This window comes from Bos indicus, chromosome 22 (assembly GCF_029378745.1).
Source record: "Bos indicus isolate NIAB-ARS_2022 breed Sahiwal x Tharparkar chromosome 22, NIAB-ARS_B.indTharparkar_mat_pri_1.0, whole genome shotgun sequence".
Lineage (NCBI taxonomy): Eukaryota > Metazoa > Chordata > Mammalia > Artiodactyla > Bovidae > Bos > Bos indicus.
Window position 1 is genome coordinate 48,849,321 of NC_091781.1, and position 26,211 is coordinate 48,875,531.

Sequence of the window (26,211 nt, forward strand, 5' to 3'; positions counted from 1 at the left end):
AACTTCAAATGGCTTAAAGACTTAAATATAAGACATGACACCATAAAACTCTTAGAAGGGAACATAGGCAAAGCATTCTCTGACATAAATCATACCGATATTTTATTAGGTCACTCTCCTAAGGCGATAGAAATAAAAGCAAAAAGAAACAAATGGGACATAAACTTATAAGCTTCTGCACAGCAAAGGAAACCATAAGCAAAATGAAAAGGTAATCTACAGACTAGAAGAAAATATTTGCAAACAGTGCGACTGACAAGGGGTTTCCAAAATACACAAACAGTTCATACAACTTAATATTAAACACACAAACAACCCAATCAAAAAAATGGGCAGAATACCTAAATAGACATTTCTCCAAAGAAGACATACAAATGGCCAACACACACATGAAAAGATGCTCAACGCTACTAATTATTAGAGAAATACAAATCAAAACCATGAGGTTTCACCTCATACAGGTTAGAATGGCCATGATCCAAAAGTCTACATATAGGGCTTTCCTTGCTGAGCGCCGAAGAATTGATGCTTTTGACTGTGGTGTTGGAGAAGACTCTTGAGAGTCCCTTGGACTGCAAGGAGATCCAACCAGTCCATTCTGAAAGAGATCAGCCCTGGGATTTCTTTGAAAGGAATGATGCTGAGGCTGAAACTCCAGTACTTTGGCCACCTCATGTGAAGAGTTGACTCATTGGATAAGACTCTGATGCTGGGAGGGATTGGGGGCAGGAGGAGAAGGGGACGACAGAGGATGAGATGGCTGGATGGCATCACGGACTCGATAGACGTGAGTTTGAGTGAACTCCAGGAGTTGGTGATAGACAGGGAGGCCTGGCATGCTGCGATTCATGGGGTCACAAAGAGTTAGACATGACTGAGTGACTGAACTGAACTGAACTGTGGTCCAGGGGATAAGAATCTGCCTTACAATGCAAAGGACACTGGTTTGATCCCTGGACCGGGAAGATCCCACATTCCACAGTGCAAATAAGCTCAAGCACCACAAGTACTGAAGCCCTTGAGCCCAGAGCCTGCACTTCAGAAAGAGAAGCCACCACAATGAGAAGCCTGCGCACCACAGCTACAGAGTAGCCTCCACTCTGCAACTAGAGAAAAGTCTGGGCAGCAACGAAGCACAGCCAGAAATATAATAATTAAAAAAAAAAGAACTGACTTGTCTCTGTGAACTTCCTCCAGGCTGACTGATGTCTTGCCCACTGATTCAGCATCTGCCTCGATTTGTGAAGTATTTACATTTAATTCCTCAAACATTTATCAGGTCCCCACAGGTACCCTGGCACTGTGCCAAGCACAGCAAACATAACCCCAGATGTCTCTGACCCTGTAAATTTCAATAAGTAGGTCCCAGTGGATCCTACTCAGGCTGTGGGTTGGGCTGTGGCTGGACAAGGTCTGGACAAGACCACGCCTCTGCAGGCCACAAGGCTCAGGCGCATCACATCCAGTCCCACCCAGACCAAGGTTTGTTGGGTCACAGGGGCCTCACATGTCTGACTTGTGCCCAAGGCACAAGGGACCTGGCTGACAGGCATTCTGCTGAGTCCAGCTAGCAGCTCTGCCCAAGGCTATGCCACAGAAGCCTCCGCACAGACAGAGGGTGAGTCCCTGGGGGAACGGCTGAGGGCTTCATCTTTTTTGTGTTAGAAACTGCTTTGACATTTGGTGATGTTTATTGACCTCCTCTCAGAATAAGATTTTTTAAGTGTGTAAAATAAAATAGGATTACAAAGGGTTTTCATGAAAAGGAAAAGATGTCCACAGGTTATGATTGAATGAATAAAATCAGGTTACAGAAGAGCTTGTATACGCTCTTTGTACATTTGTGAAGAGAAAAAGAGACAGATTGGGAGGGGAAAATGAAAAGGAGGAGGAAGAAGAAAGAAGAAAAAGGAATGAAATAAAGAAGGAGGGAGGAAGGAAGAAAGGAGAGGAAGAAAGGAAAGGAAGAAGAAGAGAAGGAAAGGGAAAAAGAAAGGAAGCTAGGTAGGAAAACTCTCTCTTTATACCTATGGCTGGCCCTACCATCTTTTCCCACTATGAAATGCATGGCAGGCCAATGGCTCCCGATCATGGTTCCCTTTAGCCCCCAAAACGGTCCCCTCAGATCACAGCCCAAACTCTTCATCCTTGTCATTGGCTCCTCCCTTGCCCTTCAGCTGGGACTCTGCCCTGGGCCCATCCCCACAGCAACTCCAGGGGTACTGCATGGCTGTCATCCACCTCTGAATCTGCCTCCCCGTCCGGCTATGGCTCTCTGCTCACTGCTCACTCTGCCAGTGTCAAAACAACCCGGCAACAAGTCCTCAGCGTGTATCACTGATCACTTTCTAGGAGCTGTGAAAGCTCCTGCCAGTTGGAAAGCCACACAGTGGGGCAGCCTGGTTCCTTTTAAGCTGTCACAGCCTCCTTTGCCAGCCCCTACCCTGTGTGCTTCCCTTTTTCAAGGTGTGAGAGTCAAAAACCTTCTCTTCTGGGAATTCCCTGGCAGTCCAGTGCTTAAGACTCAGTGCTGAGGGTGTGGTTTCAATCCCTGGTCAGGGAATAAAGATCCCACAAGAGGTGCAGTATGGCCAAAAAAAACCCCAAAACCAAAAATACCCTTCCCCTCTTTGCCCCAACTTCCGGCCCTACCTCTCCCACACCCTGGGGCCTTGCACCACTCCCACCTCCTATCGTCCCCACCTCTTCCCACCAGCTTGGTCCGCCTGTTCTCAGCACCCCTCAAGGACTTAACTGTTGTAGAGACACCTTTCTTTCTGGCCTCAACTGATTTTTTTTCTTAAAAAAAAAAAAAAAAAATTGGGGGCCACACCACACAGGATGTGACATCTTAGTTCCCCAACCAGGGATTGAACCCGTGCCCCCTGCAGTGGAAGTGTGGGGTCTCAACCACTGGACCGCTAGGGAAACCCTCAATTGTTTCTTTGTTGGTACTCAGTCACCCCCAGAGCATCTGAGCCTGCTCTTCATTCTCCTAACTCAACCTGCCAGCTTTCTCTCCCTTTTCTCAGGAATGCTTCAGTAAGGAGTCGCCTGTGTGTCCAGCCCCCACATCCTCCTTTCCCTTTCACTCCTCAACTCTCTGCAACATGTGTCCATCAGTCTGTGAAATTGCCTGCCCAGGAGTGCAAGGAGTGTCCATTCAGGGTGGTGGTGGGGGGGGGGGGGCGCTATGGGGGTGGAGGGTTCTTAATCTCCTGTTCTACATCAAGTGCTGTGCCAGGCGATGGAAAATGACAGTGACCAAACCAGTCCTGAATTCATGGTGCTTGAGCCAATGAATACATACACAAGTAAATAAAACAGGTAATTAGAGGCTGGGAAAGTTCTATGAAGGAAGCAAACAGAATAAGAGGACACAGAGTAACTGTGGAGATGGGGCAGAAGGTCTCTATTCTAGAGGCAGTCTAGGACACCATCTAGAGAGCAGGAAGAAGGCAGTCCAAGTGGAGTGGATAGCAAGTTCAAAGGCCCTGAAGCAGGAACAAAGTATTTGTGCTTGGCAGGAAAGAAAGAAGTCCATAGGGGTGGAGAGAAGTGAATGATGAGTTGCCAGGATTAGGGGAGGTAAAGAATTCATCTCTAATGCAAGGGGAAGTCCTTGCAGATTTTAACTGACAAGATCTGATTTGTATCTTAAAAAGTACCCTCAGGGACTTCCCTGGCAGTCCAGTGGTTAGGACTGCACACTCGCAGTACAGAGGACAGGGGTTCAACCCTTGGTTTGGGGGAAGATCCCACATGCCACATAGTGCGGCCAGAAAAATAAAGAAAAGTGCCCTCAGACCCCACCGCTGTGTGGAAAAAAAATGTAGGGGTAAGACTTTACAGGGCAATAGATATCAGGAGACAAGCTTTACTCATTTGGGGTATCAACAGACATATCACATTTAATGCATCTAAAAAGAAAACATCCAGGATAAACGTATACATATAGCTGAGTCACTTTGCTGGGCACCTGCAACTCTCACAATACTGTTAATCGGCTGTACTCCAATATAAATTAAAAGTTTTTTAAAAAAATAAACACCGGAGCCATTGGCGCCCTCAGAATAAAGCAACAAGACCCCTGTCCCTCCCCCATTCTTGCCCGTTTCTGTTGAAGGCACCATATTCTCCCGCTTGTTCAAGCCAGAAACTGAAGCGCTACACTGGCCTTCTCTATCTCCCCAACCTTCTGCATCCCAAGCCCAGTCTACTGTCTTTCTTTATCCACTCCTATCCACCCCTCGTGTCCCCACTCAGCTCCAAGTAAAGTCCTGTCCCAGATTCCTCACAGCTCTGCCTCCTCTCCTCTGCCCCCTACAGTTCACTCTCCCCACAGTAGCCAGGGGTACTGTTTTCGGCACACTAATTTCCTGTCACTTCCCGCCTAACTGTGTTCCTCAAGGACTCCCGTCGCCTTCAAGACCTTTAATGAGACCTGAGACTCAAGTCCAGGAAAAATAGGAGGCAAAACCTGAATGAGCCGGCCCAGCTTGCTAGCCTCGCCTTCCTGTCTGGATTGTATCCTCCGAGCTTAGGAACCCTTCTTCATAGCGTTGGGGGAAGCTTTTCCAGTAGTGCCTTCCTGCTGCGACGAGCCTATTTCCCGTGCTGCACCGCGGCCTTCCTCTTTCTCTTCCGGTCCAACGCGCTTCGGTATCTGCGGGCCCCGGTGAGTACTAGCCGCGCGGTATCCGGAGCCATCCGTGACTCCTGGATGGCTGTGGGGCGCGAGGCCTGGGAAGGACTGGGAGACCGGCGCCTGGCTGTGAGGAGCGGAGGCCGCGGAGCGGGGGCGGTGCTCATGGGTTTTCACCGGGTGGATGCGAGTGGGAGGATTCCGTTTTAGGGGGAGAGCGCAATCTTGCGGCTAAGGGTTGGTTTCAAGGTACCCTTACCTGAGTTTGGAAGGGGGAGACTTGGCGTCGGGTCTTGCAGAGTGAATCGAGGCACATGCGTCTGTGCTGCAGCCTCATTCTGGCCGCACGATCTTCTAGATCAGGGCGAAAAGGTAGACCCAGTCTGGTGAGCCCCCAGCTCTGATCTCCACTCTCGTTCTCCAGGTGCAGACATGGCCAAGTCCAAGAACCACACCACGCACAACCAGTGTAAGTTCCCTGGCCCAGCCTTCATCTAATGCTCCAGGCCCTAGCAAGGATTAGGGATACTGGCCAGGGAAAGGCACATTTTCTACTGTGGGCATGGGGCTGATGTTACTTTCAGCATTATCTTTGGGGTTTAGATTTACAAGCCTTGAGATACTCATTTGCATTCAGTGATAAAGGGTTTCTTAAACAAATATTAAGTAATGGGACGTTATGGTTCTCCCCGGCTTGCCACCTGTGATGGTTGTCATATTAGAGGAAATCTCTTACTTTGGTCTAATTCCTTTCCTTTCCTGCAGCCCGAAAATGGCATAGAAACGGCATCAAGAAACCCCGATCACAACGATATGAATCTCTTAAGGGGGTGAGTGTGTGCACCGAGTCATATGAGTGTGTCTGTTTGGCTCCAGTTGCATGGACAGGGTCTTTCATTCATTCATGTGCTTAACTGTCCTTCGTTCTACTTGGACTTCAAGCTCTGTCAGGCCTGTAATAAAGTTTTACTTGGCCTTTATCGGCCTGGTCAGGTGGTAACCTGCTACCTGAGGGCAGTCTGATCATCTCCCTTGGTCACCCAGAGCCTTCCAGGGAAAGGAGGGCCTTGCCTGTGTGTGCCTGGTACCTTGTGAGCACTGCATTCCACTTTGACCACCCATATGACTTGATCTGACCCTGGGCTAGGGAGTTCTGATGATTAGCCAGGAAGGCTGATGCCATGGGGTCTGAGCAGAACTGTGCCCTCTCTCCACTTTGCTTCTCCCCTGTACCATTGGTCTCTCCCCCTACTCCTCTTTCCTCCCTCAGTCTCTTAACACCTTGTTTGCTGTGAATCTGTTGTACCAACGTTGGTATTTGACATTTTTTGAGGAGGAGTGGGGGGGGTGTTCCTGAAGGGGTTTTCGGGGAAGACTCAACCAAAATCCTGCTGTAGGAATTTCTTCTTTCCTTCTGTGCCTACATTTGAACTCTACTGGGCTCTGGGCATGTAGCCCTGAAAATATGTTCTGTGTATAGCATTAGCAGGGTGGCATTACTGACTTTTGGGGTGGTGGTACGCATTTGTCTGCAGATAGTTTCTAAGGCTCAGGTTATTTTTGCATTTAAGGTTGACTTGATGCTGTCTCGAGTCCCAGTAGGCCTGATAGTCTCCAAGGTGCTGCTATAGAGAGGGGGACCAAGGGTGACTTGGCCCTTACATGCTGCACTTACAGCTGTCTGTACCTTTCTTGTCTACCAGGTAGACCCCAAGTTCCTGAGGAACATGCGCTTTGCCAAGAAGCACAACAAGAAGGGCCTGAAGAAGATGCAGGCCAACAATGCCAAGGCCATGAGTGCACGTGCTGAGGCTGTCAAGGCCCTCGTGAAGCCCAAGGAGATCAAGCCCAAGATGCCAACAGGCGGCAGCCGCAAGCTCAGCCGACTTGCCTACATCGCTCACCCCAAGCTGGGGAAGCGCGCTCGTGCTCGCATCGCCAAGGGCCTCAGGCTCTGCCGGCCAAAGTCCCAGGCCAAGGCTTCAACCAAGGCCAAGCCACCTGCGGCTGCGGCTCCAGCTGCCAAGGGTGCCCAGGCCCCCACCAAAGCTCCGGAGTAGAGACCTTCATCTGCCAGTGTGAGGACAGAAGGACTGGTGTGACCCCCTGGGCTGCTGTCTGCGTGGGGCTGGTGTCCTCCTGTGCTATTTGTACAAATAAATCTGAGACAGGATCTGTCAGTCAGCCTGTGTCTGTGATCCCAGGGCTGGAACTAGGGTTTGGGTTGGGTGGGTACCAATGTTTTATGTGGGAGTAGAGTTTTAGCCTTCCTGGATTGGTACCGTGTGTGAGTCAGGAAATACGGCCTTGAAGTGCAAGAATGGGACCTAGTAAGTGAGTGGGTGGGTGCCTCTGGGATATTGGGACACACAGGTTGCTGGACTGGGCAGGATGGTGAGGAAACAGAAAAAACCCAAACACCTTCATCATGTCTTCAAGCTTACCCAGAAGAAAGGGGAATTCTGCACTCTGGCCTGAGGATTTCCAGGTTCCTAGCAGGCTTGGGCCAGAGAAGGCAATGGTACCCCACTCCAGTACTCTTGCCTGGAAAATCCCATGGATGGAGGAGTCTGGTAGGCTGCAGTCCATGGGGTCGCTAACAGATGGACATGACTGAGCAACTTCAGTTTCCCTTTTCACTTTCATGCCTTGGAGAAGGAAATGGCAACCCACTCCAATGTTATTGCCTGGAGAATCCCAGGGACGGGGGAGCCTGGTGGACTGCCGTCTATGGGGTCGCACAGAGTCGGACACAACTGAAGCGATTTAGCAGCAGCAGCAGCAGCAGGCTTGGGCAGCATTCACTACTGAACGGGCCCCCAGGAGGCCAAGCAATGGTGGCACTATCTGGTATGACTGCTGTCTTCTCTGCCCCCTGGATCAGCTGTTCAGCCTGCTGTCTTAGTCCTCAGAGCAGCCAGTGAAGCGCCATTCAGTCACACTAGGTCCTCAAGACTGGCTTTTGAGTATGGTGGTCATTTGTAGTCCACCATTTGAGTATGGTGGTCACTTGGGGTATTGGGAGGCTCAAAAGGAGTTACTGATATACTGGGGCAACGGGCGTGGCGTGTGGTGTATGGTCCCTCATCTCTGAAGTAGTTGTTATCTTTGAAACCCTGCTCCATGAACATCCTTGCTGTTAGTACTTCGGAGTGGCCCCAGTCCACAGAGACTTTATTGTAGGGCAGGAGGGAAGAGGGCTCCTTGGCAGTGGTCCAGGGTGGAGGTTGGACTGCACAGGGCTCAGCTTTCACTGGGCAGAACCGGCACACTGGCCAGGGCAGGCAGCAGCCGAGTATATATGTCTACCCCACGGAGGAATACGGCCTCGTGCAGCCGTTCATCGTGGTCATGGAGCAGTATGGGCGTGCGGTTCATGGGTGAGAAGCCCAGAGCTGGGACCCCTACCTGCAGGGAATGAGGGGAGCTATTAGGGGGAAGGCCAGCACCTTGGAACCACTCCAGTGCCCACCCTCCTGCAAGTGGCTCACCGCGCGAAGATAGCGGCTGTCCGTGGCAGCGGGGAAGATCTCTGGCTCCAGAGTGAGGTTCCTGGTGAATGTGGAAGCAGGGAGGGCAAGGGAAGGATTAAAGGAGCAAAGGAAAGTGGAAGAGAGGGGAAGGGGAGAGGAGGGCTGGCCAGCGTGCTCACATGTCTTTGCAGGCCCCGCTAAATGCTGCCCACCAAGGGTCTGAGTCATCAGTAGGTGTCACTTGGGGCTCTGTCCACTTCTGTGGGGAGAAGGATGGCAGGATCAGGACAGAGTCTGGGCATCTTGCCCTATTCTTCATAGAGTAAGCTGTGCCTGGCAGAGGACACACCCCCATGCACCTACCCAGACATCCAGCTGGCCAGTCCAGCAACAGGCCCTTTTTCAGTCTTTCAAAGGCCACAGGCCAAGGACCTCTGTCCTCCACTTCCCATCCATCCTCAGATCCTAGCCCAAGTGCCCCTTGCTCAAGAAGGTGGTCCCAGACCTCAGTCTGGTCAAAGACTCCAATTACAAGTCCACACAGTATAAGGTCCCACCCTTTCCTGGATCACGTGTTCATACTTATATAAAATAATTATTTGACTCATGTCTATTTCTCTCTTCATGCTGTAAGAACTGAGGGCAAAAACACTCCCCAGTGTTCCCCAGCACCCAACAGTGGCCTCTACAACTAATGCTTGTTGGTTAATCAAACATGTCTCTCACGGCTAAAGAAATGTCAGGATGTATGTAGGCATACCAAGTGTACAGCGACACGCAGCAAACCCAGTCTCCCCAGCTCCTATGACTCCCCCATCGTAGGCGCCCCCGTCCATACCTGAGCAAACTCGAAGGTGACCCCCTCGCCAGCTGCCTGGCACCAGTCCTGCAGCTGCCCCTCGAAAGCCTAAGAGAAGGGAGGTGAGCTGACCCCGAGGACTGGGCTGAGGACCCGGGCTCCCTCCTGCAAACCCAGGTGGAGGTGGCACCTTCAGGTCCACATCCGGGGCCACACGGAAGTCAAAGCTGGCACTCATGGTGGCAGGTACCACGTTATAGGCCACGCCGCCCTCTAGGATAGTCAGGTTCACGGAGGTCACAGCCCCCTCCTTCAGTTGAGGGTCTGACTGCAGCCTGTGGTGAGGGGGCAGGGACAGCCGGCAGCAAGAAGGAGGAACAGATAAAAAGGTGGCTCAACCCCACCTCCTCCCTTGCATGACCTCCCAGAGCCCCATGCCCTTTCCCAGGCTGCCTCACCTCTGCCTCTCCTTCTCCCGAAAAGCCAGGATGGAGCTCACAACCTTGTGCTAGGAGAGTGTGAGGTGACATGTGACAGGGGCCCCAGGACAGAGCCTCGGGAACTCCCACACTCCCTCCCCGTGGGCCACACACCAGCTTCTCCGCTGCTGTGTCCTCGATGAATCGCGAGCCATGGCCCGGCTTCCCAGTGCTGGTGACCCGTACCCCTGGGAGAGGCAGGGGGAAGGGGGTGGCTTCAGAATGGGACAGGTTGGAAAAGCAACCAGCCCCGAGATGGGCCCATGGCCTTCCCCCTCCTTCCAAACTCCTCAGGCCAGGCTCCGTCACCCTCCGAATGCACAGAGTAAAGCTGGTTTCTGCCCACAGTTTGGGGCTCCACTCAAGCTCAGGAAAGAGACGCCGGAGTAGGAAGGGGCTGGGAGGCAGAGGCCCTGGGTTCAAGGCCTACTCAGGCCCCAGCGTGCTGGGGAGCCCTGGGCGGACGGGCCCCTGTCCCTTGTGGTCCAACCTCCCATCTGCACAATGATCTCCACCCTCCAAGTGCATACTCACACCAGGGGCTCCGCTCACTGTAAAAGACAGTGAAGGCATCAGTGGGGTTGGCCAGGCCTGAAGAGGAAAAGGCGGTTCAGAGGGTGGAGTGGCCCAGCCTCCACTAGCGGCCTCCCTACCCTCTGCTGGCTGCTCAGTGGCCTGCCACCCTGCTCACCCTCATCCAGGGCAAAGCCAGCCCTCAGGGCCTGGAACTCAGGCCGCTTCACAAACAGCTCCATGCCTTGGTGACCCCCAATCTCCTCATCTGTAAAGGCAGCAAGAATGTGAGACAGGGTGGGTACCCCAACACGCTCTCCCTGCCCCTGAAGGTGCCCCCCATCAGGCACTCCTACCTGGCACAAAGGTCAAATGGATGGTTCTGGGGAAATGGTGGCCTTCAGCCTTCAGCCTCCTCACAGCCTCCAGGTATCTGAGGGGCAGGGAGAGGATGTAAGCTGGGTGCTGGGGGGAGCCATGAGATGCTTGAGCAGGCAGGCTGGAGCCTTGGGCCCTGCTCCGCCACAGCCTAGCAGGTGACTCCAGCAAGTCTCTGTCCCCATCTCCCCATCCAGGCAATGGTCATAGCAGGAATTCCCACCCAAGGTAAGGGGTCAAGATGTTCCTTGGCCTTGCGGTTCTCCAATCACGCCTGGGTCCCGTGAGGAAACTGGGAATGAAGGACACTCACTGGATGCTGACACACTTCATGTCCTGGGCTCCCCTGCCATAGATGTAGCCGTCTGCATCCTTGAAGGCCTCAAAGGGATCATGACTCCAATATTCCTGGGGGCATGGGCAGGAAGAGGGACCCAAGCCCCAAATGTAGTCATTGACCTACTTTGCTCAACTGTGGTCCCGCCCTGAAGAGGGCTGCTGACAGCCGTCATCCCTCATCTCTGCCTCCCACCTCCACCACCAGCGCCCCCAACCCACCCTGGCATGGAATGGCTACTGGGCAGAGTCTGCCAGAGTGGAGTAATGCTCTATGCGGTCAAGTCTGTGCCAGGACCAGCACCGCAGGCGCCCTGCAGTTGAATGGGCGGGTCTGTACTTTGTCCACAAGGGTTGCTCCATTGTGGGACACTGTGTTCCCACACCCCCACACCCCCAAGACACCTGGAAGACAGGAACCACATCCGTATGGGAGTTGAGCAAGACGGAGGAGAGTTTGGGGTTGGTGCCTGGCCAGGTTAACACAGTCACTACACGGCCAGGTGCCACCTAGAGAGGGCCAGGAGGAGGGGTTGTCAGTGCAGGGTGAGAAGCTGCTTCAGGCCCACCTCCCCCTTCCCATGCAGCGCCGCACGCTCACCTCTACTTTCTGACAGCCCAGGCCTAGCTGGAGGGCTCTCTCCTCAAAGAAGGCCACGGCTGCCCCTGGGGACACAGAGAGCCTGGCTGCTGCTTCTGCCTCCCCACCCATCCTCACCTCCCACGGGCCCAGGCAGAGATGGGGGGACATCCAGAGAGGGGAGCAGACACCTGCCTCCACACAATTCCTCATCCATAAGAGACCTTTGCATCTCGGTCCCCAAGGAAGATGTTTCTTGGCCAGTGACCCTTTGTGGAAGGCCAGGTGGCAAGTCCAGAGTGAGAAGCAGGTGTCATCCTTACCCTCCCTAAACATGAGAAAACAGGGACTTCCCTGGTGGTCCAGTGGTTAAGACTCCAGGCTCCCAATGCAGGGGGCAAGGGTTCCATCCCTGGTAGGGGAATTAGATCCCCACATGCTGCAATGAAAGCTCCCACACATGGCAAATAAGACCTGGCACAGCTAAATACTTCTTTTTTTTTTAATTTGGGGAAAGTGACTCAGACACAAGGCTCACCAGCTGGGATGTGGACTGGACCTAGGCACACAGTTATCTGGCACCAAGCCTGATTCCTTAAGGGCTGTGGCCTTTGTTCCCCCAGGAGACTTCCGGGAGCCTCTGCTTCCCCTCCCCAACCGCAAGTCCTGGGGAGTGAGGGGGAAGATTTTCTAATCTAAACGCCGGTTGTAACTTTTGGAGCAGCACAGACTGGAAGGGCTGCTGAGAAGTCTGTTGACCCAGGGAACGACTTAGAGCAGTGGAGGAGCCATCTGAGGCAGCAGATTAGGCTCAGCTGGGTGATAGAGGCTGCTGCCTGGTTTAGAGCACAGTCCCCGCCCCTGAAGCCCCGCCACAAGTCCTGAAACCGACGCGTGCTCACCATAGTCCGGCTCGGGCTGGAGGGTTCGGATGCGCAGGTACTGACGGAAGAGAGTCACGGATGGGTGCTCGCCCTCTCTACCCTCGCTGGCCATGGCGCTGCCCTGCCGTGGTGAGCTGGGGGCAAAGCGAGTGGCTGCCTACTCCTCCCCGCACCTGGCGCAGGTGGACTCCATCTGCACGCCGCCCCTCCCCAGGGCGGTTCCCCGGACGTCCCCCGTTACAGATCCCCCATTCTGTTTCAGGCGCTGTGCGGACCACTTTCAACACAGTTCCTTATTTAATCCCCCAAGGAGCCCCATGAAGTTTATGCCTCTGAATGCACACATTACAGAGGAAAAAGCAAAAAGAGGCTGAGAGACAGCTAAAAAGTAACTGAGCCACGTTTGAACCCACACGTTGACTCCCGCCGCCCTTCTCGAAAAGAAATTTCCCCATTGCCTGGATTTCACTTCAGGGAGCTCCAGATCCCGCTACCCCTCACCAAGGCCCCCCACCTCGCTCTCGGCTGGTCTTGGCCCGCGATCGCCGCTTGGCGTCCGCCCTGGACTCTGGGCGGGACTCGGGGTCCTGTGAGGTCTCAGGATCAAAACTGCCCTGGTCCGCCCACCACGTGGCCGGACCTTGCAGGGCGGAACCGAAGACTGCGAATCAGGGCCATCCCAGACTCTAAGGCCCAGTCGGCCGGTCGGCCAGGGCGTCCCCGCCCGCCAGTGGTTGCAGCCTCCACCAGTTACCTGAGGCTGGGATTCAGGATCCCGCCCCGGGGCGGCAGCCTCCGCCACCAGCTCCGCCCCGCACCCGGAGGCGAGCTCCTGGCTGACCCCGCCCCCTCAAGCCCAGTCCCGCCCAGCAGGGCACGCCCCCCACCCCGCCTTTGGTTCTGGGTAGCCGGTCCCACCTCCTGCAACCTCCAGATTGGGCGAGAAAAGAAGAGGGCGGGCACCGACTGGAAACGTCGCAGCAGCCCGCTTGGGCGCCCCCTCGCTCTCAGGGTTCAATCCCGCTAAGTCCTGCTGGAGCTGGTCCCCACCTGCTCCACCACCCCCTCCCGCGAGTCTCTACTTCTCCCCTCTTCACGCTTCAGCTCCTTAGGGACGGCCTCCCTGACGGCCTCAACGCTCCCTGTGTGGAGAGGTTTACTGGTTAACAATCTGTGAGCGCCAGGAGGCTGGTCCAGGTACCCTCAGGATCCTGTTCCTGGCAGGGCACAGAGCAGACGGACAGCGTGCCAGGCACGGAGGATAAGTGAACGGATGAGCGCCTGTGTGATCGTGCCGCTGTGTGGGCAAAGCTGTGTGTCAGTGGGTGACTGTGTATGACCACGTGAGTGTGAGATGGTGGATGTGACAGAGGATGGCACGCTGAGAGGATGTAATCGTGACGCTGTAGACAGGAGAGGTGGGAAACTGCACAGAAGCATACGTGTGGCACGTTCTTTGCCGATCCTGGGCCAGTTTCCTTGGCTCTTCTGCAGCCACCGGAGAAGGACGATCAAAGAGGCACAGGTGTCCCACTGGCCACCCACAGGCCGCACACAGTTGTAGCTGCCCATTTGTGTGTCCGGCTGTCCTCTGTACTCTCAGACAGTTCTACCCTCTGTTCCAGAGGGTGACTCAGCTTGGGGAGGGGCGGGGTTGAAGACTTCAACCTCTGGGCACAGGGCAGGCAGGCTAGGAAGGTAGGGTAAGGTCCATCCAACCCTCCTGGGGTTTAAGTTCAGCTGCTGACCCACATATTCCCAGACACAAGGCTTGCTGGTTCACCTGCAATGCTATTGTTGGCATGTTGATTATTTTGAATTAAAGTCACTTAAGAAATGTCCAATACCAGAGGGACATTCTGACCCTCCTTTCTGTCTCCCTGAAAGCAGGAAAGAAATGTCTGTGAAAGGTACACTCCTTGAATCTGGAGATAGGACACCCTTATCTCCAGGGATAGGGAATGCAGGCCGAGAAGCCTCTATAAACCAACTTTGTTACTTCTTTTAATTTACTACCCCCAAGCCCAAACTCTGTTTATTAATAGATTCTTTACTAATTGAGCATCCAAAATATGTTTTTGTCCTGTCAAGTCCTCACAAATTTATTGTCTAAAAACTATAAAAGCTGCCTGCTTTGGTCACTTCTTATGTCTCATTTCTATGAGACCTCCTTGCACACAACTAAAATTTCTTTTTCTCCTGTTAATCTGTTTTGTGTCAGTTTTATTGTTAGTCCAGCCAAGAACTCAAGATGGGGAGAGGGGGAAATTTCCCCCTCCCCAATACTATGTTACAAGATAAACCACATTCGCCATCCCCTCCTCTACACATCCTGCCCCTTTTGGCCATGGAACCTACATCCTGATTCACTCATCTCAGCCACCAGACCCTGGATTTCCCATGAATCCCAGTGATCATTTAGCAGGAGTAATGACCCCTCTCAATGACAGTCCCACCTGCCGGCCCTGTGTGGCCAAGTGCTCTGCTTACCCAGATTTAGTCAATCCTAAAACCACTTTCTGAACTAGGTGTTACATCATGCCCATTTTACTGATGAGGAAACTGAGTCACAGACTAGCCACTCAGCAGCCATCTAGTAAGTAGCCTATGTCCTCAGCCTTCTCAGGCTGCTGGAGCACTCCCTCCAGCTCTCAGTCCCGAGCAGTCCCACACTTGGCTCCAACTCTCACCCCACCTGCAGCAATGCCAGCAAACAGGACCTGTCACTCCCCAGGTATGACAAAAATGCCTTTTTTTTTTTTTAATTGTGCCTCTGAGATAAAATGAAAGGTCCCGACTGGGTCTAGCCCTCTGACCTCTGCCCTCTAATCACAGGGGCTGCTGCCCCGGTGTGGACTTGTCCCCCTCCAAGTTCCAGCCAGGCCTGGGGCCTGGACAGTGGGTGAGCTCACAGTAGATGGTCAAGGAAAGCAAGAAGTTCGAGGTGGAAGTCTTGTGGCTTGTGGAGGTAGCAGGCGTGGCCTGCATTGCGCAACTTCACCGTGGCGTGGTTGGGCAGGTGGCGGAGCTGCCGCAGTGACTCCCGAGCCAGGGTGCGGTCCAGCTCCCCATACAGGATGAGAGTCGGAGTCTGCAGGGCAAGGCAAGGCGCCATGATCCTGGGGCCTGAGGGGGACTGACCCTCAAGCCATCTCCTTAGGAAATCTTCCCGATACACACCCCATCTCTTCCATCCAGATCAAGGATGGGGCCATGTGTCCTCCAAGTACAACCTATGTATTTTCCCCCCATGACCCAAGCCAGGGACAGGAAGCCAGGACTTTCAGAGACCCTCCTCCCAATACCTTCACGGCCTGGAATTGTTCCTGGGTGTAGTTCTGGGTGGAGGCAGGTGCAATGGGCACGAATCCACGCAGCTGGTGGTGGCCTCGCATCAGGAAGGGCAGGGCATAGCGGCCACTCAGTGAAGGGCTCACCAACACAGCGTTCTGCACATTTAGGTCCTGCAGCACTCGCTCCAACAGCTCTGCCCGCCCTGCCTCTGTGCTTGCCTCCTTTGAAGGTGCCGAGTTCCCAAAACCTGGCAACAGTAGAAGGCACCAGCTGAGGCAGGCTGGGAAGGTGGTCAGGACTTCCTGCTCACCATAGTGGCCAAAGAGATGGGGACCAGTGGCACATAACATCTGCTACCCCCAAATCCCCAGAAGTTATGTTTTTGTAAGGTGATAGGGCTGTTAAGAAAACCATCTTTCATTCATTATACTGGCAAAACTGAAGATTGATAGGGACCTCCTTGGTGGTCCAGTGGCTAAGAGGCTATGCTCCCAATGGAAGGGGCCTGGGTTCAATCCCTGGCCAGAGAACTAGATCCTGTGTGCCACAACTAAGACCCAGCACAGTCAAATTAAAAAAAAAATTGATAATACACAGTGTTAGGGAAGATGAAGGAAAATGGATACTTTCATGTATGACTGATTGGAGAGTAAATCCATATAGCATTTTTAGAGGGTAAGATAATATTTGTCAAGAAATTTTAAATGTGTGTTCTCTGACAAATCAATTGCCCTGATGGCTACCCTACAGAAATTATTGCCCATATGCTCAAAGAAGCATGTTCAGGGGCCTCCCTGGGGGTCCACTGCTTAACACTCTGTGTTTCCAATGCAGGGGGCATAGATTCCATCCCTGGTTAGGGACCTAAGATCCCACATGGTGTGTTGCGTGGTCAAAAAATAAAATAAGCAATGCAAAAAAAGAAAAGGGGCATGTCCAAAGATGCTTCAACTTCCTTACTTGAGCATTTTGACTGACACTGAAAACTCTAAACCAGCCTACACAGCCACCGGTAGAGGAGTGGCCAAATGAAACCTGTTCATCCCTCCAACGACACACATTAGGATAAGGGAGGGTTACAGTGCCTGATATGACCCATGAGACACGGCAGAGGGGAAGAAAACCAGGTTGCAGAGAGGTTCGCTAAGCAGGCAGGACACCAGTCATGTTTACAACCCCAACCACATAACCCTGCATCTCTAGATCTAAAAGCACCCAAAGAGGATCTGGCACCCTCAAACTGCTTAGAGAAGTGACAGGGAAAGAGAAGTGGCATGGGTCTCTGAGAGGGGTCACTCTTGGTTGATTTTTTAATGACAAGAATAACAGCAAAAAATCATTTGTATAGCTGAAAAAGACATAAAGCTACCTACGTTGTCATAAAAAGTACAGTGAGCTCTCCCCATGTGATCTTTTGTGAGGCAGGTAATGTTTCTTTTATTTTAAGGTCGTGTTTCTAAGTGCTCTGTGACATACAACAATCCACACCGTAGTTTCAAGGTAGAAAATAAACACAGAGCTTTTCGTGTTGCCCCTTTGTGTTGTGACTTGCCACTGCCTGTCTAGACCCTGGGGTCCAGATGCTCCCCAGCCACACCTTAGGGCTTTCCTACCCCTCCAGGTCTACCCTCTGGCATTCTGTCCCTTTGTCCCTGCTGCATGTTACCTCCCTGGACCCAGGGGCGGGGGCTCACCTGGAAGGTCAAGGGCCACAGCCCGGTAGCCCCTCTGTGCCAGCAGCTGCAGTGTGCCCAGCTGCTCCCACGTCCGGGAGCTAAAGGCCTTTCCGTGGAGCAGCACCACATCCACCCTGTGGGCACACGGGGGAGTGTGTGTGTCCTGGGGGTTCTTTCTTCCAAGGCTTCTTCCACCACCCTCCCAGGTCCTGAGCACTTGGAGTTGAGCTGGGGGGTCCCACACAGGGATGTTCCTTGGGCCTAGTCCTTCTACTCCACCCTAGGGTAAGCACCTACCTGTGGGCCCGGTGGAATGGGAGCACCTCACGGTAAAAAATGGGGGAGCTGCCAGGGGTGAGACCAGCCAGGATCGTGACATTGGAGTCTCCCCAGAGCCAGGAGGTCTGCTCAGGGGGTCCTGGCAGCCCCACATATAGCAGCAGCATGAACAGCAGGCCCAGGCCCAGGCCCAGCAGGGCAACCTGGGACCGGCTCATGGAGGTCTGTACCACAGTCTGGAGGAGAAGAGGAGATGGAGAAGAGGGTAGAGCTGAGCCCCCACAAAACCCCCTCAAATCCCACCTAGGAGTTCCCAGCAGAGGAAAAGCTCAGCCCTTGCCCTTTCCTCTGCTCTGGGCAAGTGTCTGAGGGTTCACACCCAAGTACTCCACACGCCAGGGCAAGGGCTGAGATACCCCATAAGTGTGAGGAGCATCTGAGATGTCCCCCTGGCATCAGGGGCCACCACCATCCCTGTGCCAGCTAAAATCACTTCCACTCATCAAGGACTTACGACAGCCAAGCCCTATGCTAGGCCCTTCACATGTAATGACTCATGAATCCACACAAGAACGCTAGGGAACAGATATGATGATAGGTTTCTTATAAAGGAGCAAACTGAAGCTCGGAGAGGTAGATTCTCTTGCCCGATGTGCAGAGTAGCAAGTAGCAGAACTGACACTTGAGCCCAGGGCTGGGCTCCCAACTACCAGGCCACACTAATTTTGCCAAGAAGGAAACTGGGGCTGGGAGGTGATGGATGAACTGGTGGTTGGAGGGGTGAGGGTCATCAAAGGTGAAAGACATCAAAGAGCAAAGCAATGTCCCACTAAGGGCATGTTTGCAAATGGTTCTGTTTATCAGACTGCATACAATAATGCTAAAATCAGAATGTGATGGGAATATTTAATGTTCTACCCCAACTGATATTAAGTGGGAAGAGAACTCATGGAGAATATCCCTGATGGAGGAAGTGCCTAGGCCTGAGTACAGGGCTAGCAAGAAGCATGGCACACTTACAAATGGAAAGGGCAGCAGGAGGCTGGAGTGACAAATGCCTCCTACCCCCCAGCTTTCATGCCAAATGACCCGTTTCATGGACTCCTCCAGTCTGACTCTTTGCCAGCCCAGAAGACAGACCTCAGGACCCACACCCAGAGCAGTCAGCCCTGACTTTGAGACTCCTCTGCCAATTCCTGGCTGTGTACCTTGTCAGTAAAATGGAGAAAATAACCTTGCAGCTGCTCTCCCAAGCCTTCTGTGAGATTTCAATAATTCAAGGGGCCTGACCAAGGGCTAGCCTATCATCATTTTTTGGGTCTAGGAATCCTTGTTCCTGGATTCCAGGGAACATGTCTTTATTTGAGTGCCTGCTGGGCACTGGCCCTAGATCTGAGCTGGGGAATCGCCTTCGACCCTACCCACCTCTCCCAGAAGTTTTGGGGATGCTTCCCAAGCCCCCAGCCCCAGTCTCCAGGGTCAGGTGGTGACTGGGCAGTGGCAGCCCCTCTGGAGCAGAACCAGGAGCTGCGTGGAGGAAGAATACACTCCTCTCTTCTTTCTGCCCACCACCAGCCTCAGATGCAAGCATCCAGCACATAAGCCTAGGTTCCCACCAAGCAGAGCATCCACGCTGAACCTCTCCTGTGGTGGGCCTGGGGCACTGGGGCACCTCTCCAGGTAGGGAGGGATGGGACTGCAGCCGTTGTTATGGCAACCCAGACAGCTGAGGCACTAGACAACAGTATGCTACAGAGATGGAAGAGGGGGAGGGGAGGCACTGTACCCACATGAGGTCCTCGGCGTATGTTTCAACAATGACACATAGGTGTACAGACATGCACACAAACTCTTGTCCCCGAACACTTTTCCTATGTACAGGCTAGTCCCTGCATGGCCACACAGCCTCCTTGCGCATGCATGGGCCTGTGTACAATCGATACCTTGAAATACACCCTCAAAATCACACATACATCAGTTATCAGGAAGGCAGATGCACAGGTACACGTACACACACACACACACACACACGCTTTTAAAATCATATGCAAAAAAAAAAAAAAAATCATATGCAGACCCTCATATCTCAAGCACACAATCCTAAAACTACACACGTACACAAGAACGTGTATTTGGAGGTACAGGCAGGCAGACACCGAAACACAGAGCTTCAGAAATATATATACATACAGGTAGATATACATCCTTGAAGCCACACAGCGCACAGAAATACTCACAGTAGACATACACAGACACAAGCGGGCAGATAGACTGACATACTGCCCCCCCGCGCAGGCACACAGAGAAACTGACACACGCACGCACACACCCAGGCCCCCAAGAACACCCTGCCAACAACTGAGCGGGTGCACACACGTGACAAAGGAACAAAAACAAGCACACTGGCTGCCCCAGCGCGGCCCCTCCGGCAGGGCTCTGCCCCAGGGCTCCGGGGGCAAGGGGCGGGGCAAGAATGGCCCGCCCCGGGCAACCTGCTGGCCTCACTCCCCGGGGACACTTACCGGGCCAACAGGGATGACTGGACCCGCCACCGTTGGGCGGGCTCTGCTCGGATGCAACCAGCGGTCAAACGGCGCCGCGACGTTGGCGCTGCTTCCACCACTCTGCGGGCCGCTGCGGTCACTAGGTGGCGGAGAGCCTCAGTGCGCTTGCGCAGTCCGCGGTCTCAGTCCCGCGCCTGGCAGCCAAGTTGGAAGGGACACTGGGGAGAGGCACCCCAAAGCACAGAGGCCCGGCCCCACTTCCCACTGTCCAGATATTCCAGGTTGTTTTTCGGCCTGAGAGCTGGGACATAAAGAGAAGTCACCCGACTTCTTCCCACCAGCGTGTCTCCACCCTTAGTCTCTGGTCTGTATGGCAGGGTTAAGGATAAGGGTTGTCTTTAGGCCCACCAAGGGTTGTCACCACCGCAGAGAGTTGTCTTAAGGACCTAATGTCTGGAATGGAAGCTTCACTGTGTAACTGCCAGATATTAGTATTGTTTTGAAGCAGCCCCAGGTCTCTGGTCAGCCACTTCCCTGACCCCTGCAAACACACACACACACACACATGCATGCACTCAGCCAGAGTCCTGGTGGCCTCTAGGCTCCTTCATGTCTCTATAAGTCATCTATCCTGGTTAGTGACATGTGACCAACATCTGACCTGTCCCTAGCCTGTGTGGCCAGGCCTGGAACAGGGAGGATGGGAGGTTGAACACACAGCATTCACTCATTAGCACTCTGTGGAGTAGGCAGCATCACACCCATTCTACAGGCAAGGAAATATGCTCAGGGCAGCTGGGAGATCGATCAAGACCAGGCATTGTCAAAACTTCTCATTCTAACCAGTCTGGCTTCCATATATGTTCCAGATTGAAAACTTTGGGCTTGGGCAGCCCAGGCAGGGGATGAGGCGGGGGTGGGGGGGTGGCAGTGGGGAGGGACAGGAGCGATGAGGCCCCAAAGGAACACTTCTTCTCAAGATAAACCATATGCACCTCGGGCAGGTTGCTCAGGGTCTCTGGGTCCGACCCAGTCTGGGGTACATGGGGTCGAGGGGCATGGGGAAACCAAGACCGCTGTGAGAAGATGGGTCTAGCATAGCAGCACCCACCTCCCTGCGACGGATTGCCGCCACAAGCGGGCGCCCTGGAGCACGGCCCAGCCCCCGCCCTCCGGCGGGCCACCTCCCTCCTTCCCCGCACCAGCCCCTTCCCTGCTTCCGCGCCCCGGCCCGAGTCGCCGCCTTCACTCGCCAGCCGCCTCGCGCAGCTCCCCAGGTACCTATCCCGCGCCCTCCGACCCTCTCTTCCTTTCTCTAGTTAGACCCCACCCCCACCCACCGCAAAGTTTCTCCTCTTCTTATCTTGGCTCCCCAGGCCCCCTTACTAGGGTCTGCCCCCCTCGGCTTTTGCATGCACCTTACCAGACCCTGCGATCCACAACCGACCTCGTCGGAGGGGACAGAGCCAGAGGTGGCGGTGCCGGAGACCGCGCCTGGCCTCGGCGACCGTGTGTTGGGCCTCAGCGGGCAGCGCGCTGAGCACCTCGCGGGCTTCGTGGGCCGGAACTCCAAAGCTTTTCCCCGCTCAGCGCTCCGGTTTCCGGCTCCGGAAAATAGATTTTTTTTTTTTCACTTCAGCCCCGACTCCCTTGGGTCTGCGGTGCCAATCCATGACCTATAGCAGTGCCTGGAGGAGGAAAAGGCTGATAAGCAGAATAGTTAGCTACTTACTGTTGATACGTTTGCTATACTTACTGTGTGCCAGGCACAGGGAGTGTTTTACACGCCTGGCTTCATTTAATCCTACCTACCACCTAGAACTTCCCTGGTGGCTCAGACGGTAAAGCGTCTGTCTACAATACGGGAGACCCGGGTTTGATCTCTGGGTTGGGAGGATCCTCTGGAGAAGGAAATGGCAATCCACTCCAGTACTATTGCCTGGAAAATCCCATGGTCAGAGGAACCTGGTAGGCTACAGTCCATGTGGTCACAACTGAGCGACTTCACTTTCACTACCTAGGAGCTGAGTTCTATTGTATTATCCCCAAAGGTAGGAAAGGATAATAACAATGGGAACAATAATTGTAATGGGAGCCCCATGTATTGAGTTCTTTCCAAAGGCAGGCACACTCAATTATCAGTGTTTTTTTTTTTTTTTTTTTTTAACTCATACATTCTTGAGGTGGACGTTCATGTTCCACAGTTCAGATGAGGAAACTAAGGCAATTAGGTAGTGGCAGAGGCAGAAATAACACCTGTTTTCCTCATCCAAGGCGTGCGCCTAGAGTTCTGGGAGCCTCCTTTGCTGCTGAAGGAGAGACCCCTGCCCTCTCCGGGGCAGCCTCCCTGCTCCACGTGGGCAGGGTGTTCTGTGGCAGCAGGTATGGCAGGCGTGGAGCAGCGCGAGGGCGCCATCCAGGTGCAGGGCCAGAGCCTCTTCTTCCGAGAGGCTCTCCCTGGCGGTGGGCAGGCCGCCCGCTTCTCTGTGCTGCTGTTGCATGGCATACGCTTCTCCTCCGAGACTTGGCAGAACCTGGGCACGCTGCACAGACTGGCCCAGGCTGGCTACCGGGCTGTGGCCATTGACCTGCCAGGTAACTCGGGGGGCGGGGGCAGGCTTCTGGACAGGGGTTGTGGGGGCCTCACCGGGGACCTGGGGCTGGGGGACTGGGGGGATTAGCCAGGCTGATCCCCGAGCTGGACAGGTCAGAGTGCACACTACAAGGCCTTCAGGCTTCTCTAGTCCATCCAGATACAGTCTGGACACTGCCCAGCTGCATCTGTGTTGCCTGGTGCAGTGTCTCAGTGTCTCTGAGCCTGTTTCCTTATCTGTAATGAGAGAGAACCACACCCATTCTGGAGGATGGTTTTAATGAGAATGGATTGAGATGCTCCATGTGAGTATGTGACCAGTACGTAACACAGAATAATTAGTACTCAGCTGATGGCAAGTAAAATGTTTTGAAAGAGCTGTAACCACTGGCTCTGTTGGAAGCCCTAAGGAGTGTCCCCTGGCACCTTTGGGGGTGGCTAAGCCCCTGGTCATGATCCCACCTACAAAGCCCTAAGTTAGGTCCTGAGGAGGGAAGGGCAGCGCCAGACCGTCAGTCATAACCTCAACTGGCAGGCCCCAGCCCACGGTGCCAAGTGTGAAAGGGGCAGCATGGCCGACCTGCTTCCATCTCTGGCCGTGGCTGGTATGGTTTCAGTGCCCAAGGGCGGGCCTCCAGGACAGGACAGGATTGGTTCTGACAGTGGGTTGGGCTGAACTTCCAAGCCAAGGCCATGAACGAATCCTTCTGCAGAAGGTAGGGACTGACTAACAGAGGGGAGATATGTGTGCAGAGACCACCCCTCATCCTGTCCTGGAGGGCATTTACCCTGCCAGCCCTGGGACAGGGGTCTCTGAAGCAGTTAACTCACTTAATTTTCACAACAATCTCAAATAGCAGATACTTTCGTTACCTCCTTTTAACAGATGGGGGAACTGAACAGTGGAGAGAGGGCTAAGGGCACTTTCCCAGGATTACATAGTAAGTGGATCACTGGGACTTGGATCCAGCCATGTGGGGCTTCAGAGCCTGATTCTTTGAGGACACTGTTCCGGTGGAGGTGGGCACAAACATGGAGGGAAATGCCTTATGGTTGCCACAGGTACGACAGACCTAGGTTTCTGCAGGAATAACTACGCGCATGTTGCAGGAACCTGACACAGAGCTTGACCTAGGAGGGCTTTCTGGAGGAAGGGACCATCTCTCTGCTGTCTTCCTACTCACCACCTTTGTCTCTCCCACACCTGAATCCCTGCAGGTCTGGGGCGCTCCAAGGAAGCAAAAGCACCTGCCCCTATTGGGGAGCTGGTCCCCAGCAGCTTCCTGGCAGCTGTGGTGGATGCTTTGGATCTGGGCCCCCCAGTCGTGATCAGCCCATCATTGAGTGGCATGTACTCCCTGCCCTTCCTCACGGCCCCAGGCTCCCAGCTCCGGGGCTACGTGCCAGTGGCCCCCATCTGCACTGACAAAATCAATGCTGCCGACTATGCCAGAGTGAAGGTACCCCTGTGTGGGAGGCTGAGATGCCCCTGCCAGGAACAAGGAAGAGTCCATCCTGGGGCCTCGGGGGGGGGGCTGGGTAACCAAAGGATAGTTTCTGAGATGAGTTGAACCACCAATCTCTACCCTTGGGGTAAGCTGACAGCAGATTACTATGCCAAGCCCATGCTGCATACTGGGGTAGACACAAATTTATGCCTTTCCATACGACCCCTTCACTGGGCCAGCTTGTCTCTCCCCATCATTTGCAGTGACCCCAGGGAGAGACCAAAGTGATGGGGAGGGCTGGAGCTATCTCTAGGAGGCTGGGTCTGGAATGGCAGGTCCCTGTTGACTCTGCCTCCTTTTTCTTTCTCTAGGCATCAGTTCTTATCGTTTATGGAGACCAAGACCCCATGGGTCAGACCAGCTTTGAGCACCTGAAGCAGCTGCCCAACCACCGGGTGTTGGTCATGGAGGGGGCGGGGCACCCCTGTTACCTTGACAAACCCGAGGAGTGGCATACAGGGCTGCTGGATTTCCTGCAGGGGCTAGCATGAGGAGCAGCCCTGCTGATGGGGGTGGCCCGCTTGCCTGCCCTGGTCTCACTCTTGCTCATTCTCTCTCCTTCCCTTTGTGGGTTCCTTCTCATCCTGTACATTGCAACAGGTATGTCTGTCTATCTGGGTTCTTTTCTTTTAGGGTCTGTCATTTCCTCTTCTTTCTCTTGCAGGGACAGGCTGAAGAGGTGAAATCAAGAGGAAAAAAATTTCAGGAATCAAGGGACATAATCTGGTGGAGGGTAACCCATTAGATGAACTTCTATGTTTTCCTGATCAGCTTGCATTCCTTCTGCTCTGCCCAGCTTCTCCCCACCTACCACCTCCTCCTTTGGCTGCTCTGCTGGGTAGCACAGCCCCTAACTCCGCCTCTTAGGCCACAAAAATATACATACACACACGCATACTTACACATTAGAGTCATCTATGTTCCCAAATATGACCCTTCACTGGGCCGTACACAGCTCTGAGCTGACACTCAAGGCAGCGTTGCATTGCACGCACAGACACACACACATACTCTGCCACCACACAAGTACTTACACAGGCACATTCTGCCCTCCCCAGCCAGGCAGCACCCCATGTCTGGGAAGGCAGGGATCCCACGAGGCCAGCCCTTGCAGGAGACCCTCTACCAGGGTTAGGGTATGTATGGCTAGCTCTGAACTTCACTAACCCACAGGTTGCAGCTGGCCCCGCATCACAAATGCTCCCAAAGGAGGGGTGGGGGAGGGCACCACTTCGACCCTCAGATCTCCCAGCTGGGTGCTCCACAGCTCCCCAGGCCTGGGTCTTCTCGGCCCAGCTAGTTTCCTGCTCTGAGGTTTGGCTGGTGGGGAGACCGAGAGTGAAGGTCTGTGAAATAAAGTGATGCAACTAGACCCGCAGGCTCTCGCTGTCTCCAGAGCGCCGCCCCTCCCCCGTCCCTTGGGGACCGCCACTGCGAGCCCCTCCCCCACCCTGGCGGGACCAGATGGTCCCCCTGCCCTTTGTCCACCGGGCCAGATGGAGGGGAAGGGAGATTGGATTCCCCTCCCCACCCCCACACACCCAGGTGCCAAGAGACTCAGCTGTAGGGGAGGTGGAGGTCAGTGGGACCAGGCTGAGCCGATTACAGAGAAGGGGAGGTAGATTTGAGTCCCAGGGGGCGCGTCGGCTTGGGGCGCCGTGCGGGGAAAGCGAGAGCTTGGGAACCGCCCAGCTCCCCCCGCCTACTCTTACCCCTTCCCTAGTCGAGTACTCAACTACGCCGCGACCCTGGCCCAAAAAGGAATTCTGGGGGTAGCTTTGGGGGGAATCACGGGGCGGGTGCACCGGGTCACACCGCTCTCAGGCCCCTCCTCCAGCTGGTCCGGTAACCTGTCCTGGACGCACAAGGGCCGGGCCTGGCGGAAGCTGGGGGTGGCTGAGGGGCGTGGGGCTTGGTGGTGGGCGAGAGCCCCGCGCGGGGATGGATGGCGCAGAAGCCAGGAGCTCCGGAAACTCGGCCCCGCAATGGGTCGAAACCTGAGCTCCGAGGGATCCGAGCGGGAGCGGGGCAGAGGCCGAGATGGGGGTGCAGGGGACTCGGGACGGAAGGACCAGCTGGCCGAGAGCGAAGGGACTGGGAGCCGGGCGCAGCGCGGGCGGCGCGGGCAGAACCGTGACCGGGACCGCGCTTCAGGCCGGATCCCCCTTCGCCCCCCACTCCCGGGGGCTGGAGGAGCTGGCGGGGGAGGGTCGTGCTAGCCCTCCCGGAAGCGGCCGCCGCTCGGGGCGCACCGCGGCGCGCGGGGCGGG

General features: G+C 54.4%; 4 protein-coding genes across 7 annotated transcripts; 2 read left to right on the forward strand and 2 right to left on the reverse strand.

Moving 5' to 3' along the window:
• Positions 1-4,501: 4,501 nt before the first annotated feature.
• On the forward strand, positions 4,502-6,825 carry RPL29 (ribosomal protein L29). Its single transcript, XM_019984339.2, has 4 exons — positions 4,502-4,678; positions 5,070-5,114; positions 5,411-5,475; positions 6,349-6,825. Exons 2-4 carry the CDS (start codon positions 5,078-5,080, stop codon positions 6,703-6,705), a joined length of 459 nt encoding a protein of 152 aa, XP_019839898.1. The 5' UTR covers positions 4,502-4,678; positions 5,070-5,077; the 3' UTR covers positions 6,706-6,825.
• Positions 6,826-7,788: 963 nt separating this feature from the next.
• Positions 7,789-12,811, reverse strand: ACY1 (aminoacylase 1). The gene is made up of 15 exons (XM_019984340.2): positions 12,602-12,811; positions 12,106-12,221; positions 11,225-11,289; positions 11,029-11,133; positions 10,601-10,695; positions 10,266-10,342; positions 10,088-10,177; positions 9,931-9,987; positions 9,511-9,584; positions 9,376-9,425; positions 9,108-9,252; positions 8,957-9,025; positions 8,298-8,377; positions 8,137-8,197; positions 7,789-8,053 (listed from the first exon to the last, which is right to left on the reverse strand). The coding sequence occupies exons 2-15, from the start codon at positions 12,197-12,199 to the stop codon at positions 7,889-7,891; spliced, it is 1,227 nt and encodes a 408-aa protein (XP_019839899.1). The 5' UTR covers positions 12,200-12,221; positions 12,602-12,811; the 3' UTR covers positions 7,789-7,888.
• Positions 12,812-14,293: 1,482 nt separating this feature from the next.
• ABHD14A (abhydrolase domain containing 14A) lies at positions 14,294-22,115 on the reverse strand. Of its 4 annotated transcripts, none has more exons than XM_070776591.1 (6): positions 21,288-22,115; positions 19,859-20,034; positions 17,355-17,572; positions 17,076-17,191; positions 15,393-15,628; positions 14,294-15,178 (listed from the first exon to the last, which is right to left on the reverse strand). In XM_070776591.1, the coding sequence occupies exons 3-6, from the start codon at positions 17,552-17,554 to the stop codon at positions 14,996-14,998; spliced, it is 735 nt and encodes a 244-aa protein (XP_070632692.1). In that variant the 5' UTR covers positions 17,555-17,572; positions 19,859-20,034; positions 21,288-22,115; the 3' UTR covers positions 14,294-14,995. The 4 variants fall into 4 exon arrangements, with proteins under 4 accessions (XP_070632692.1, XP_019839903.1, XP_019839904.1 ...); XM_019984344.2 differs by having other exon boundaries at positions 21,264-22,115; XM_019984345.2 differs by having other exon boundaries at positions 17,355-17,560; positions 19,859-20,141; positions 21,264-22,115.
• Positions 22,116-22,211: 96 nt separating this feature from the next.
• On the forward strand, positions 22,212-25,313 carry ABHD14B (abhydrolase domain containing 14B). The gene is made up of 3 exons (XM_019984346.2): positions 22,212-22,435; positions 23,652-23,893; positions 24,253-25,313. Exons 1-3 carry the CDS (start codon positions 22,225-22,227, stop codon positions 24,430-24,432), a joined length of 633 nt encoding a protein of 210 aa, XP_019839905.2. The 5' UTR covers positions 22,212-22,224; the 3' UTR covers positions 24,433-25,313.
• Positions 25,314-26,211: the final 898 nt, after the last annotated feature.